Source organism: Leuresthes tenuis, unplaced genomic scaffold (assembly GCF_036924035.1).
Source record: "Leuresthes tenuis unplaced genomic scaffold, fLeuTen1.0.hap1 SCAF_22, whole genome shotgun sequence".
NCBI classification, from domain to species: Eukaryota; Metazoa; Chordata; class Actinopteri; order Atheriniformes; family Atherinopsidae; genus Leuresthes; species Leuresthes tenuis.
In genome coordinates this window covers 12865941-12878215 of record NW_027325376.1, presented here as the reverse complement: position 1 = coordinate 12878215, position 12275 = coordinate 12865941, and the positions used below count along the sequence as shown (strand labels likewise).

The following is a 12275-nucleotide window of genomic DNA, read 5'->3' as shown; positions in this document are numbered from 1 at the left end:
TGTAGGAAATCAAGATCACAGCAATGCTGGAAAAAAACTAGAAACTAAAAATGTACTAGGCGATAACAAAACTAAACTCTACAAAACTCAGGAGGAAAACATGGAAACATGAAAAACTCGAGAACTAACAAGGAGCAGACGACGGGGGTGACGGTGAGGATCTGACAAAGACTGAGAGGACAACAGGAGACTAAATAATGTGGAGAAAATGATTAGTGACATGAAACACCTGGGGAGACTTAACACGGGAGATGGGGGTAGAGACTCACAGGGAACTGAGGGAAACAGGAAATGACAAGTTAAACTAATAGCAAACTAAACAAACTAGATACTAGGAAACCAGAATACAAAACTAAACCAGAAAAACACTAAAACAATCAAGGATCAGTTTGGGTTCAAATCGAGTTCTTGTATTGCTACTTCTGTTTAGATTGCATTTCACATTTGATGACTTGAAGCTTTTTTTTTTTTTGTGGGAGAGATCAAATATCAATTTTGAAGTTTCAATTGTAAATATACTGGTATTGCTCCTTTTTTCAGTTTCATTCTAACATGTCCTATTGCCACTTCTTAGTTTGAATCCATTTAGATCCTCCACATTTTGGAAGAGGCCTAATAATTTTCGGGTTTATCTCTGTCGACTCTCTTTTCATGTAATTTATTTCATTGGCGTTTCTGAGATAGCATCTAAAACTTTTGATCGAACAAAATTGATGTCTGCTTGAAAAGAGAGCTAACCCTGACTTCATTAACAGTGGTATGGCCATAAAAATATCTTTAAAGTTTATGAATTTGACTGAAATGATCCCCAACTTTGTAAAGAATTAAATAAGAAAGAATAGCTCAATTTAGAGCATACGGCAGCTTAGTGGGATATGATTAGATAAAGCGTTTCCATCTGACGTGGGATCATCTAAATGAAATCAGCCTGAAGAGACATGAGTGAGACATCATTTTAATTACATTTGTTGAGCACTCTTATGTCCCTAACAAAAAGAAAAACATGATTCCAAAAGGGGGAATAAAAACGGGTTAACTGGAGGAATCCTCCAGCACAGTACATGAAATTGTACCAAAAAAACAACATCAACTGCGGTGGACACCCACAAAAAGGAATCTGAAGAGAGAGCTCCTCTTCAGGAACAGTTGTTTTCATGCCTCCTAATACATGTCAACACTTACTGTGAAACCAGTAAGTTAGCTCAGTTAGTTATTTTATAGTTTTCCTCAGCTTTTTCCTTATTAATTTCTTCTAATTATAAATAAAGATAGGTGTGATAATCCTACTAATGACAGGACAAAGTGAAGGGACTCATTTAGGGTGGAATGTATAATCTACCTTTTTCTTTATTTGTTTTTATTTTAATTCTCACTGCATCAAATGATAAGAGTGGTTTTGGTTTTGAAATCATGAAATCACGAGCTCTTTTTGAAATTCATGCCTTACAGTGAGCAGTGACACAGCTCCCCATCACTTCTCATGGCAGAAACATCAAAGACCGGTATCAGTCTTGAAGTTGACATGAACAGAATAAGGATGAGCACTGATTTGTGGTTATTATCTCTGGTGAGAGTTATTGTTATTAATGAGGGAGAAATTTGCTCACACATGTTGACGAGAGCGACATGTGAAGATGGAGATTTTCAAAACTGAATGCAGTTGAGTTTGTGCGAGCAGCAAATTTAACAGTTTTTAATAGATTAGTCGGCTGCAAGCTACATTTTCAGGTCATATATGGTTTCCTTACTCTGGATCTTAATGTATCGTGATGATTCATTCAAAATTGCATCATCGCACCTCTAAACAGCTATTAGAGATGGAATCCACAGAGGCTTTAATGCCTCCCAGTGGATATTCTCCTTAAACTACAGTGTTCCTGTGTTTTTTCCCATCCTCTGGTCACCAACAGGTTTCTTGATACTCCACTCTCCATCCCATGGAGAGTTTCCCTTTTTCAAGCTGTGTCAAACAAATCTAATCTAATACAAATCTAATCTAACTGCATAGAGTTCCTGGTCTACAATGGAGGAATGTTTTGAGCAATGGCTTTCATAACTCTTTTGGAAAAAAACATTTTGGCTAGCATACTGTGCAGTGTGATTAAGTGAGATTCTCAGCACAAGTTTGTTGCGGCTTGCAATCTTTTGAATAGAAATGGTAGTTTAATTGTTTCCCTACTTCTAATCTATTTATGGCTCTCTAAATGTGTGCTGTCGTACAAGCTTGCAAGCTGAGACACAAAACTGTCTTCTGTCTCCTGTCCTTTAATTCAGATTCCAAAAAGGCGATATATGATGTTTTTCTCAGCAGCGGCTCCTTACAGATCAGTCACTCTGAGTTCCTTTTCACTTTAGTGGGAGCATTTGAATATACTTTCTTGGTTATATGCTCTTCATTCACCATCTTCTTCACAGCATTGACTTATTGCTGCGGACATCAGCTGCAATGAGCAGTGGTTGTGTTGTTTAAGGACTTATATTCTGGTCAAACCTAGAAAATCTGTCTCGTGAAAGATTAGAGAGAGACTTAATTAATTCTTCAAATTAGAAAAATACTGTGAAGTCTGAATTGGGACACTTTCTTCAACTGAAGGGAAAATAAATTTACTAATAAATGAGTCATATGACATGTACTGAAGTTTTAATTCAGAACTCTTATTAATGATTAAACAACTCCAAGCAAAATTACCCTGTCGGTAGCTTGTAAAGGGGAAAGGATTTCTCAGTTTGAAATTTACACTTGGTATGAATTTAAGCAAGGCATTTCTGAAAAAAAAAGAATAAAGAAAAAGCAGTTTTCACAATGGATGTGTACATAAGAGACGTGTGCGTGAAAAGAGCAAGTGTGTGTGCATGAGAGCTTTAGATTTTGCACTTCAAAGAATCTGCACGACCTTGCGCTGCCTCATTGTGTAATCACGTGTGCACGCCTTAGCAAAGATCAGGAAAAAAAGTGTACGTGAGCATGAGCGTCACCCTCTGTAAATCTAGCTCTGTGATCAAATTCATATGTGTGTATTTTATCTCATGTGGCCAGCAACCGGGGATTCCAGGTTTGAACAGTCTTACCGACTGTGGTTTGTGAGTTAGTAGTGGTTTGTCTCCTGTTACGTAAGATTTATCAAACATGGGATGTGCTCCAACTGCCCTGTAGATCCCAGTGGAGTGGAATGCACAGGGTGTTCAGCCATGATGAGTAAGAGCCCGAACTGTAAGGAGCAGAAGCACTCAGTTCAAAGGAAACCATATCCATCACATTAAACTGAATAGCAAAATTACCCAACTGTCATTGGGGGCTGCTTGAGTTCCGAGCTAAAAACATTTAACAAAAGTTTTGCCAGTGTTCTCATTAATGATGTGATCGAAGAGGTTAAGGTAGTTCAAAGCAACAATTTTCAAAACTCTATTAAAGCGTATTTATAGGCAATTGCTGACACTTGGCAAAGCTAACATTGGTTTGGCTGTCTTGTTTAAATGTTAACCTTACTTTTACGTGTTAAAATGACTAAAGCAGCAGCAACCGACATCTGAGATTGGAATACCGATGCATGGAGACAGTGCTGTGTATGTTGGTGATGTTGCAAGTAGAGTAATTTAGTTCCGGTTCAGGAAAGTTCCTTTAGTTGACATTCACTGGGGAGGTAAGGGATGGTTGGCAGTACTGTTTATGGACAATAGGAAATGGAACACAGCTATACTCTCCGCTTGAAAAGGATGTTTTCCCTGGAAAAGAAACCCGGACCTCTTTTTTTTCTTCCGTATTTTGTTTATCCTCATCTGTCACAGCACAACCTACAGTAAAGAAGGTGGTGGATTGGATTGCAGCATCCTTCAGATGCTCCCTTTTGAGATTATAAATGCCAAACAACAGAAGTAGAGAGATGACCGTGGGGTTCATTTTTGAGGTCTTCCACTAAGTGATCTGCACAGTTTCTTTGCATTCTGCTGATGATATGAATCATGGATGAGTATGCATCATTTTATAAGGCTATGTTTGGGATGGAGCAGAGTACAACCGCAATAAATAATTTTGGGGAAACCTGTTCTTTGTACCTGTTATGTGGCTCTGTTGCCTTACTCATCTCTCCCCTCTCAGTAGCACCCTTCTCTTTGTTCCCTCTGCTTCATCAATCACTTAAGCTTCCCCACTGCTCTCAGCAAGGCTTGACCAATTAGGCCCTCTAATTGAGCCAATTAGTAATTAAACACTCAGATGCATCCTGAAATTCTGAAGGTCCTTCCAGGAAGACCCATGTCTGCCAGGGTCTTGGCGCTTTACCAGATATACTAACTTATATGGGCCTCTGCTGCCCTCTTGTCCTACTCGTACTGAAAGTGTATGTTTCGAGTAAATGAAAACTAGTTGACCCCCTCCATGGGGCTGTGGAAGTGGGAGTATAAGTGTCCACTTCCCTGAGACTCTGCAGGCTTCATGTTGCTTTAACTCAAGGATACTGAAGGGTCTCTGCAGATCTGAGTGAAATAAGCTTTTTATATTAACAGGAGCCGTTTCCTCTCCATATATATTCTCACCTTTCATCTTCCGTTTGTCTCTTACCATCCCCACTCCTTTTTTCTTCACTCTGCCCTCATCTCTGCATTTCGATCTCACAGTCTCTTTTATGTATGAATGTGTGTATGTGTTTGTGGGTGAAACGCTCGGCTCAGTGCGCCCTGCAAAGCTATCCACGGTTTAATTAGAGCGTGCATTGTGCGGCCCGCTTCTCTGACAGCATATATACATACAGACATACACACTGGCTCGTGGGCAGTACAACAAAGTCCACGTTGAGAAGAACAAAGGCAGGCAGCATTATTTTTAGTCAGAATGACAATGAGCAGTAACACGTGCTACATATAGGCTCACGATTACCACAGTCTGAAAGAATCCACATCTGTTTATCTTCTATCAAAGAGCTTGTTGTACATTTATTATTAGGCACCCGAGCCTCATTCACATTTTCTGCTCATCAGCCTATAGACTCTAATTATCTGCTGTCTGCCTCAGGACACCTAACTCCCATACTTTCAAATTCAGATGGCTTTATTGGCAGAGAAGACAACAAAAAACACAGAGGTGCTTCAGTGGGTGCAGGCGATGCAATAACTCAGTTAATAATGGCTTTAAATGAGACAATTATGGCATGGCGCTGAAGCAAGAGAGAATGTAAGAGAGATAAAAGTGTGATGGTGAATTTAAAGAATGATATGTGGCTGAAATGATGTGTGTGAACATAATTTTTTTTTCTTGTACCGCCTGCTCTGATATGTGTGTGTGTGTGTGTGCGCCTCGTACCATTACATAACACAACCCAACAATGTTACGATGGCATAATCTCGTCAATGCCTCATGCATTTATTGACTCTGGGTCTGTTACATGAGGATTTACACATTTCCGCATTAGATTACATGAATGACTGTGCTGCGTGTGGGCTCTCATTCATGTGTGGGTCAGTAAAGGCTTAGTGTGTGTCCTAATGTTCTGCATATAGCCCGAAAATGTTCCAGTCTGGTATAAGCTGCTTACACATTATTGACCCTTGACCTTATTGGGCAGTGAAAGGCTCACCCTAATCTTTAGCCTTCGTTCACTCCTTCAGATGTACTTCAAAAGCAACACCTAAGCCTTCGGGAAATTAATATCCATGCATATCAAAGAATCAGTAGCAGTGTGGTCAGATCAAGACGTGAAGTAGCTTGACTACATCCATTGGAATACATTGGCTCTCTAGAGAGATTTGTGCGTACCACATAGGAGTAAGCTGGCATGTTAAACACAGATCACCAGGAAGGATTTGGTGCGTGTCCTCATACAGTTCAGCCCAGGAGAGGCTGAACGTGTCCAATATTACGGTTTCCAGGCATAATGCTGTTGTTATGTGTTCTCAGCATGGAGTAATTTTCACAGTACAGACTAGGTTCCAAAGAAGCAGAATATCCTCACATTATGTCTGAGCCCCTTTTTCTTATCTTGAGTACTGGACTGTTTTTTTTTTCTGAGCTATTTTTCCGCTTGTGATGTAATGCAGTGAAACACGTTGATCAAAACATGAAATGTTTTCCAAAATGACCCGTTTGCTTGATGCGCCCAACACTGTTTTTACATGTAGAAGGTCTTCTCATTTAACCGCTTTTTTCAGTGAAATGTTTTTTCTTGGCAACAGTTAAACAGTTATAACAGTTAATAAAGTGTATTTTTGGTTAAGCGATGGTGTAACCTCTCTTATCTTTCTTTTTTTCCCCTCATTCTCCTTTCCCACCACCTGTCTCTCCCTGCCTGCTTCTCTGTCTCATTCTGCAGGATTCATCATCAGTCCAATTATCAGGATAAAGTAAGAAGAATAGGTATGGAACGCAACAGAACCATGGCAGGGGAAGTATTTTGGATCACCATTACTAGGAATCAACACTGACGTGGCACCCAATCCAAGGCCCAACGTTTTTTCCAGTATCCCAACAACCCTTCTCTCCCCAGCAGTTGGGTTGCCAACAGTCTTACATTCTCAGTGCTCCTGGGGTTGATCAGACCACTAAGGGTCCATCTGCTTTTGTTCATCTTGTTATGCTTAACTGTCCTCACTGTTGGTTATAATCCACATAGTCTCAGAAAGAACAGACTAGGAGCAGGTGGCTGAACAGTATGATTCCAGCCATGTACGCCTTTCCACTAATTTTAATTAAGCAAAGTCGGCAGGGTTTGTTGTCCAGGACACGCCCCTTTAGTCTCATGACAGACTGGTGCTTATTGAGTTTGCTAGGCCTCATCTTGCTCTTAAGTCTGGCTTCTTGCCAGAGGATGGATCCCTCGAAGCACCCCATAGTCACTACTAACTACGGCAAGCTCAGAGGCATCAAGAAGGACTTGAACAATGAAATTCTAGGCCCTGTGGAGCAGTACCTTGGAGTGCCCTATGCCACAGCACCCATAGGAGACCGTCGCTTTCAGCCGCCCGAAGCTCCAGGATCTTGGCAGGAGATCCGCAACGCCACCCAGTTCGCCCCCGTGTGCCCTCAGAATGTCCACGGGGTGCTGCCTGAGATAATGCTCCCCGTATGGTACACAGACAACCTGGACGTGGCGGCAGGATATGTTCAGAACCAGAGCGAGGATTGCCTGTACCTCAATATCTATGTGCCCACAGAAGATGGTAAGTTTACAGAGTAAAATTAGAGGCTGGTGAAGGTGGAAGGAAGCTGGTGGGTTTCTGTTAGTATTAGTCACAGCCTTAAATACTATTCAGTAAGTCCCACTCTTTAAGGTAATGTGTCTTTGCTTTTCAAGGTTTCCATACTTTGACAATTTATATAATCACAAAGGTACAGATTCATGACTGGTATAGATTTGAAAGTTTTGGGGTCATTGTAGAGAAAACAGACTTCTGTTTTTACGACCAGAACTTACAGCTATCCTTAGGAGATTTGACATGTTTTTTACAAACAAATCATGGAAGGGAAAGAATTTACTCTTTTTTTTTTAAATTGAGAAATGTTTACATTTTTTTCTTCTGACATAGTTCAAAGTAAAGATCATTTAAATGGGTCATATATACTTAGTCCTACAGGCTTACTTGGGGTCTTTTAAAGTTTTCCTTTGGATATTGGCTGCTTTTTCAAGTCCAGTCCTTGTACCTCACCATTTTCAGAGGAATGTTTTTTTTAACACTGGTTGATGAATTATTCAAGCATAAAAATGGCAACTCATTCATGATGTGAACCTGTGTTTAGTCTACACAGACAATCTGCTGTTGCAAAAAATGTATTTTAAATTTTGTCTTAAGGCGCTTTACCTGTTTGCAGCCTGTGGCAAGGACATTTCTTTAGTTACATGTGCAAAAATGCCAAAAATAACACAGTTTGACTGACATAGAATAGTAATTTTCCACCAACAAGGTGATTCCCAAAGAATTTATGAGTGAAACTTGGCATAACTCAATATTCTCTGTCGAGATATGCCAAGTGTGTCCTTAAAAAAATAAAACTGAGGAAACCGGAAGACAAAAGAAGACATGGCAGGCCTGTAGCAGATGAACAGTACCTCAAGGCTGGGGAACTATTCCTGAAGACTACTGAAAGAAATTAAAAGAAAGCATGTTTAAGAGGGTTCAGGCTATACAGAAGAATAAAAGCGGTCAAACCAAATATAGATTTTTAAGCTTTTTAGAAATGTACAAATTCTGTTTCATACTTAAATTCTGTTTTTCCTGTTTAGTGTACCCATTTCGATAAATGCTTGCACTTATTTTCAGTTTTCCTGGCAATATCTAAAGAAATGGGATCCTGTCTCAGGACTTTTACACAGTACTGAACAGTAGTGGCTTTCATTCTGAAGAAGTGAACTCCCACGAGGCAGAAAAATACAACACGGTGGATATGCTAATCCTGAATCTGATTTTTAAATTCAGTCTGTGGCCCCACTACACACTGAAGAATGAATCTCTAATGGAAGCAGTGCAGGTTTCTGCTGCAGGCACTTAGCTGTTTAGCTAATATTTTCAGTCTTTAAACAGTTAAATGATTGAATAACATTAAAGTCCCTCTATTTTACATGTGAAAAATCCAAAGCTTGACTGGCTTGTCTTGCTTTGATTGGACTCTCTTCAGGGAGGGTTTTAGGGTAGTGTCAGTTAGAACTACCTTTGTAAAATTAAGCAGCTTATTTAATCGTTTCTTCTTATATATGATGGTCTATGATAAAAGGAAATAAGCTATATGACAAATATCATATGCGAGGGCTGAAAGAAAATCAACTATATTATGTTGGTTTTATAGTGCAGCCCCTTCAAAATGTGGCAAAGACAGAAAAGGACTGGAACAGTTTCCAGGTGATTTTTGAGAGGAGAATCGGATGACTTTTCACACTTTTTCTATTCTCTTCTTTCAACTTAGATCACAGTTCAGACATTTTGGTCAGCACACAATTGGGTGTGACGGCAATAAAAAAAAGAAATGTTTCCATCTGTTCAGCAGGTGTGATATGAGGAGCAGAGACTTCCGTCACCCTTCTCTTGCTCCTTGCCGAGAGTATGGGAAGACCCATTTACACATTTGTCTTTTCATCATTATATCTCTTATATAAACTACACAAATGCAGTTGTTCAGAGCCAAAAGGCTGGAAGAATCTTGGATGCAGAATCTACTAGCAAAAGTTTTTTTTTTAAACTTCAGAGCAAATTTGCACATTTTCTGAGAAAAAACAAAAAATTCATTCAAAAGCGTACCTCAACCTGTGCTTTGATACTATCAGCAGGTGAATGTCTATGTTTGTGACCTTATTCATTTTCTCCAAATGTCTACACGTGACTTGTATTTCAGTTCTGTAAACTAATCTCCACTTCCTTCCCTTCTTTTTTGCACCTCCATCACTTGACTGGACAGGCTTCTTTTAGTTTTTTCTTTTTTTTTTTTTTTTTTTAGCCCCCTCCTAGTTCAACACGCTTACTTCCTCCTGTCCACTCCAACACTGCAGCCTCAGCCCTCAACACCTCATCACTGCCACTCGCAGCTCCTGGGGCACATGCAGTATAGAACAATATATGTCAGGTCTCACATCTATTTTTCCTTGTTTTTCTGGAACGTGAGATGCTGTGGATATATAAATCTCATGCAGTAGTGTCCACACACACGGCCAGCCGCTCACATGCTTGCCCACAGGTGGAAAAGTCACACAGGTGTAAAACCCTTTTTTTTTTTTTTGGACAGTTACTGTTCATTAACAGGGAACTTTCGCATTTCACAGAGCGTTTTACCTGGGATCAACAATCACTGACAGTGAGGAGTGTGCTGGTTTGACAGACGTTATCAGCACTGCAAATATGTCATTGGATTTCTCCTTGCACTTCTTTTTCTTTACTCTTCCTTCTATGTTGGTTTAGAATATTTTTATTCTAAATGTGCTGCTGAAGACATGAAACAAGGAGAGGGCAGAAGGTATCCGGAGATTTTTGGGGGCCATTGTTCATATGTGTGCAATATACGGTCATGACAGCAATCTCTACCTGTTTGTTATGCTGCATTCTTCTCATATTTCAAACTTGTCACTGCGTCTCCTGAGGCCTTGTTCTTGTATCCTTTTTAGGGCACTATTAAGACAGGATCCTCAAAAACCTGTTCCAATTTAAGGGAGATTAATCCTGCAGAATTACTTCTCAATGTTGCCCTTGGTGCACATGGTGGAAAGTGGGACATGAATGTGTGCTTGTTGATAGATAAACAAATTCAGCAACATTTGGCGGTTCCTCTTGGGTCTTTAATTATATTCTTAAGTACTTAGTAAGTTTTAAAGCTAACCATATGCTGTCAGTTTTTCATTGATTCCCTGACATTCGTGTAAATTTGCTCAGCTTTGGATCAAGTTCGCAAATGCAACATAAATTTAATCATCCTTTTTTATGCTAGTACTGAAATATTACTTTTATTACCGTGTTATCTGATTAAAAGCAGCCCAGTTTAACGTGCAGAGAATTTTGAGATTACATTTTCAACGTAGGACTATTATAGGATCTTAAGTTTTAACATTATTGACAAAACACTCACTTTCACGTCCTCATCAAGAAGAATGTCACTTTATGCAGTGTAGTGGGAAACCTTTGAAGGTTTGGCCAATAAAACGCAGAGGAGCTGTGGTGAGTTGTGCAAGATTTTCAGAGCAACTAACGTGCCAAGTTGCTTGAAACATTCTCTTTTCCTTTTAGTGCCTTTTTTCCCCAGCCATGTATATAATCATACATAATACACAATGCTCTCTGTGACCCCTCCACCTAACAAATATTAAGTAGTTTTCCATGTCACCACCTGAACTCAGTGATGGATGGTTCTGGATTTGCTCTATTAGTAGCTCTGCTTGGATGAACTGAACATTGGAGCAGTACTATAATATACTATGTTAATTATAGCTCAACTTGTTTCCTCATCTCTGGGGTAGGGCAGAATATCAAGGCCTTAGGCTTGAGGGGAAAAGGCAGGTAGTTCCCTCATAAAATGCAGGTAGGGAGGGGCTCCACTGGTTCCCTTGGATATGACATCCCATAAATCAGAGAAAGAGCTTTTCATGTGTCTCTGCAGAGTCACACTGGATCGATGGATGAAGGAAGGGAAGGGAAGGAATGGTTGCTGCTGCCTCAGGCCAACAGTAAGACCACATGTTTCTCTCGGCAGTCAGCAGCCATTAACACAGAGCAACCCTTCATGGTGAATGAGTTGGAGTTGATAGTGGAGAAATTGCTATGAATGTTTAAGTGATTGCAAACATGCATTATAGCAGTGTTATATGCAGTTAGAGAAAGAAGCGTTTAGATGTTAGCAGCAACATTTAAGTAAAGAGGTTAGATCTTTCAGTAAAGATTGTTCTTTTATAACACCCACGCCACCTCACCAAGACTGATTAGAAGTCTAGAATTAGCCAGCACAGAATTCTTCTCAAGAGACGCACAGATATATTGGCCTAACATCAGGATCGGCCATTATTCACCTTGCTGACAACAATCAGCCTATTGGCGAAAAGGAATCACGTCAACTCACGGAAGTGGTCGATGTTTGTCTGGTGTGTCCGGGTTGTGTCGCATTGACATTGCCCTGAAACTGACAGATTTACATTTAATTTTGTTGGGCACAAAAACATTTTGTTTGCCATGTGAGCAGCTTTGAAAACTTTTGAAATATAATTTGTGCTCATTTAGATATGCGTTACAGTGCTGCAATGCTTAAAACATAGTTCAGTAATGTTTTGTTATAATGCATATTTTATAGTTTCCCCAATATTAAAGGAACAATAAATGACTAAATCAATCATTATCGACCGTCTGCCATTTCCCAAATTACTATTCTTAGCAACATCCCACACAGTATTGATCCAGAATTTCCTAAATTGTTTGATCCCTACTTATTACCAAATCCTGTTTAGTCATGAATTGAATAGGCGACATAATAAGCCATATCTTTACTTACTTTCATCTTCTTGCAGAAACCTTGTGCTTTAATTTGAGTTGCAGCTTTTTGTCAAACGCAACATTCCGCCCTTGATCCCTTGTCCATTTAATCTTTGTAATGGTTATTCGTTTCTCTGCCTAACTCTATAGATATGACAACTCCTGACTGATTGAAAGTTGTTGCCTTGAAGCCGTCCTTTATAGGCCGTAGGCATCAAGTGTATATCAGATGCTGACATCTTGTATGTGGTGTTGTCAGCATTGTCAGATCAACAATTAAGAACTAAATTTTATATCAATAGGTACGGAATAACTGAGGAAGACCACATCCCTACCACTTTTAAAAGAAC

The 12275-nt window shown here is 39.7% G+C and overlaps 1 protein-coding gene across 1 annotated transcript in view; it reads left to right on the top strand.

The window, feature by feature from the left end:
- The window catches only part of nlgn2a (neuroligin 2a), a 184232-nt gene that overhangs the window by 59313 nt on the left and 112644 nt on the right, over window positions 1-12275 (top strand). Inside the window, exon 4 of the mRNA XM_072375980.1 lies at window positions 6303-7149. Within this exon, the coding sequence (XP_072232081.1) occupies window positions 6642-7149 (508 nt within the window). The 5' untranslated portion in view covers window positions 6303-6641. The remainder of the gene's footprint in view (window positions 1-6302; window positions 7150-12275) is intronic.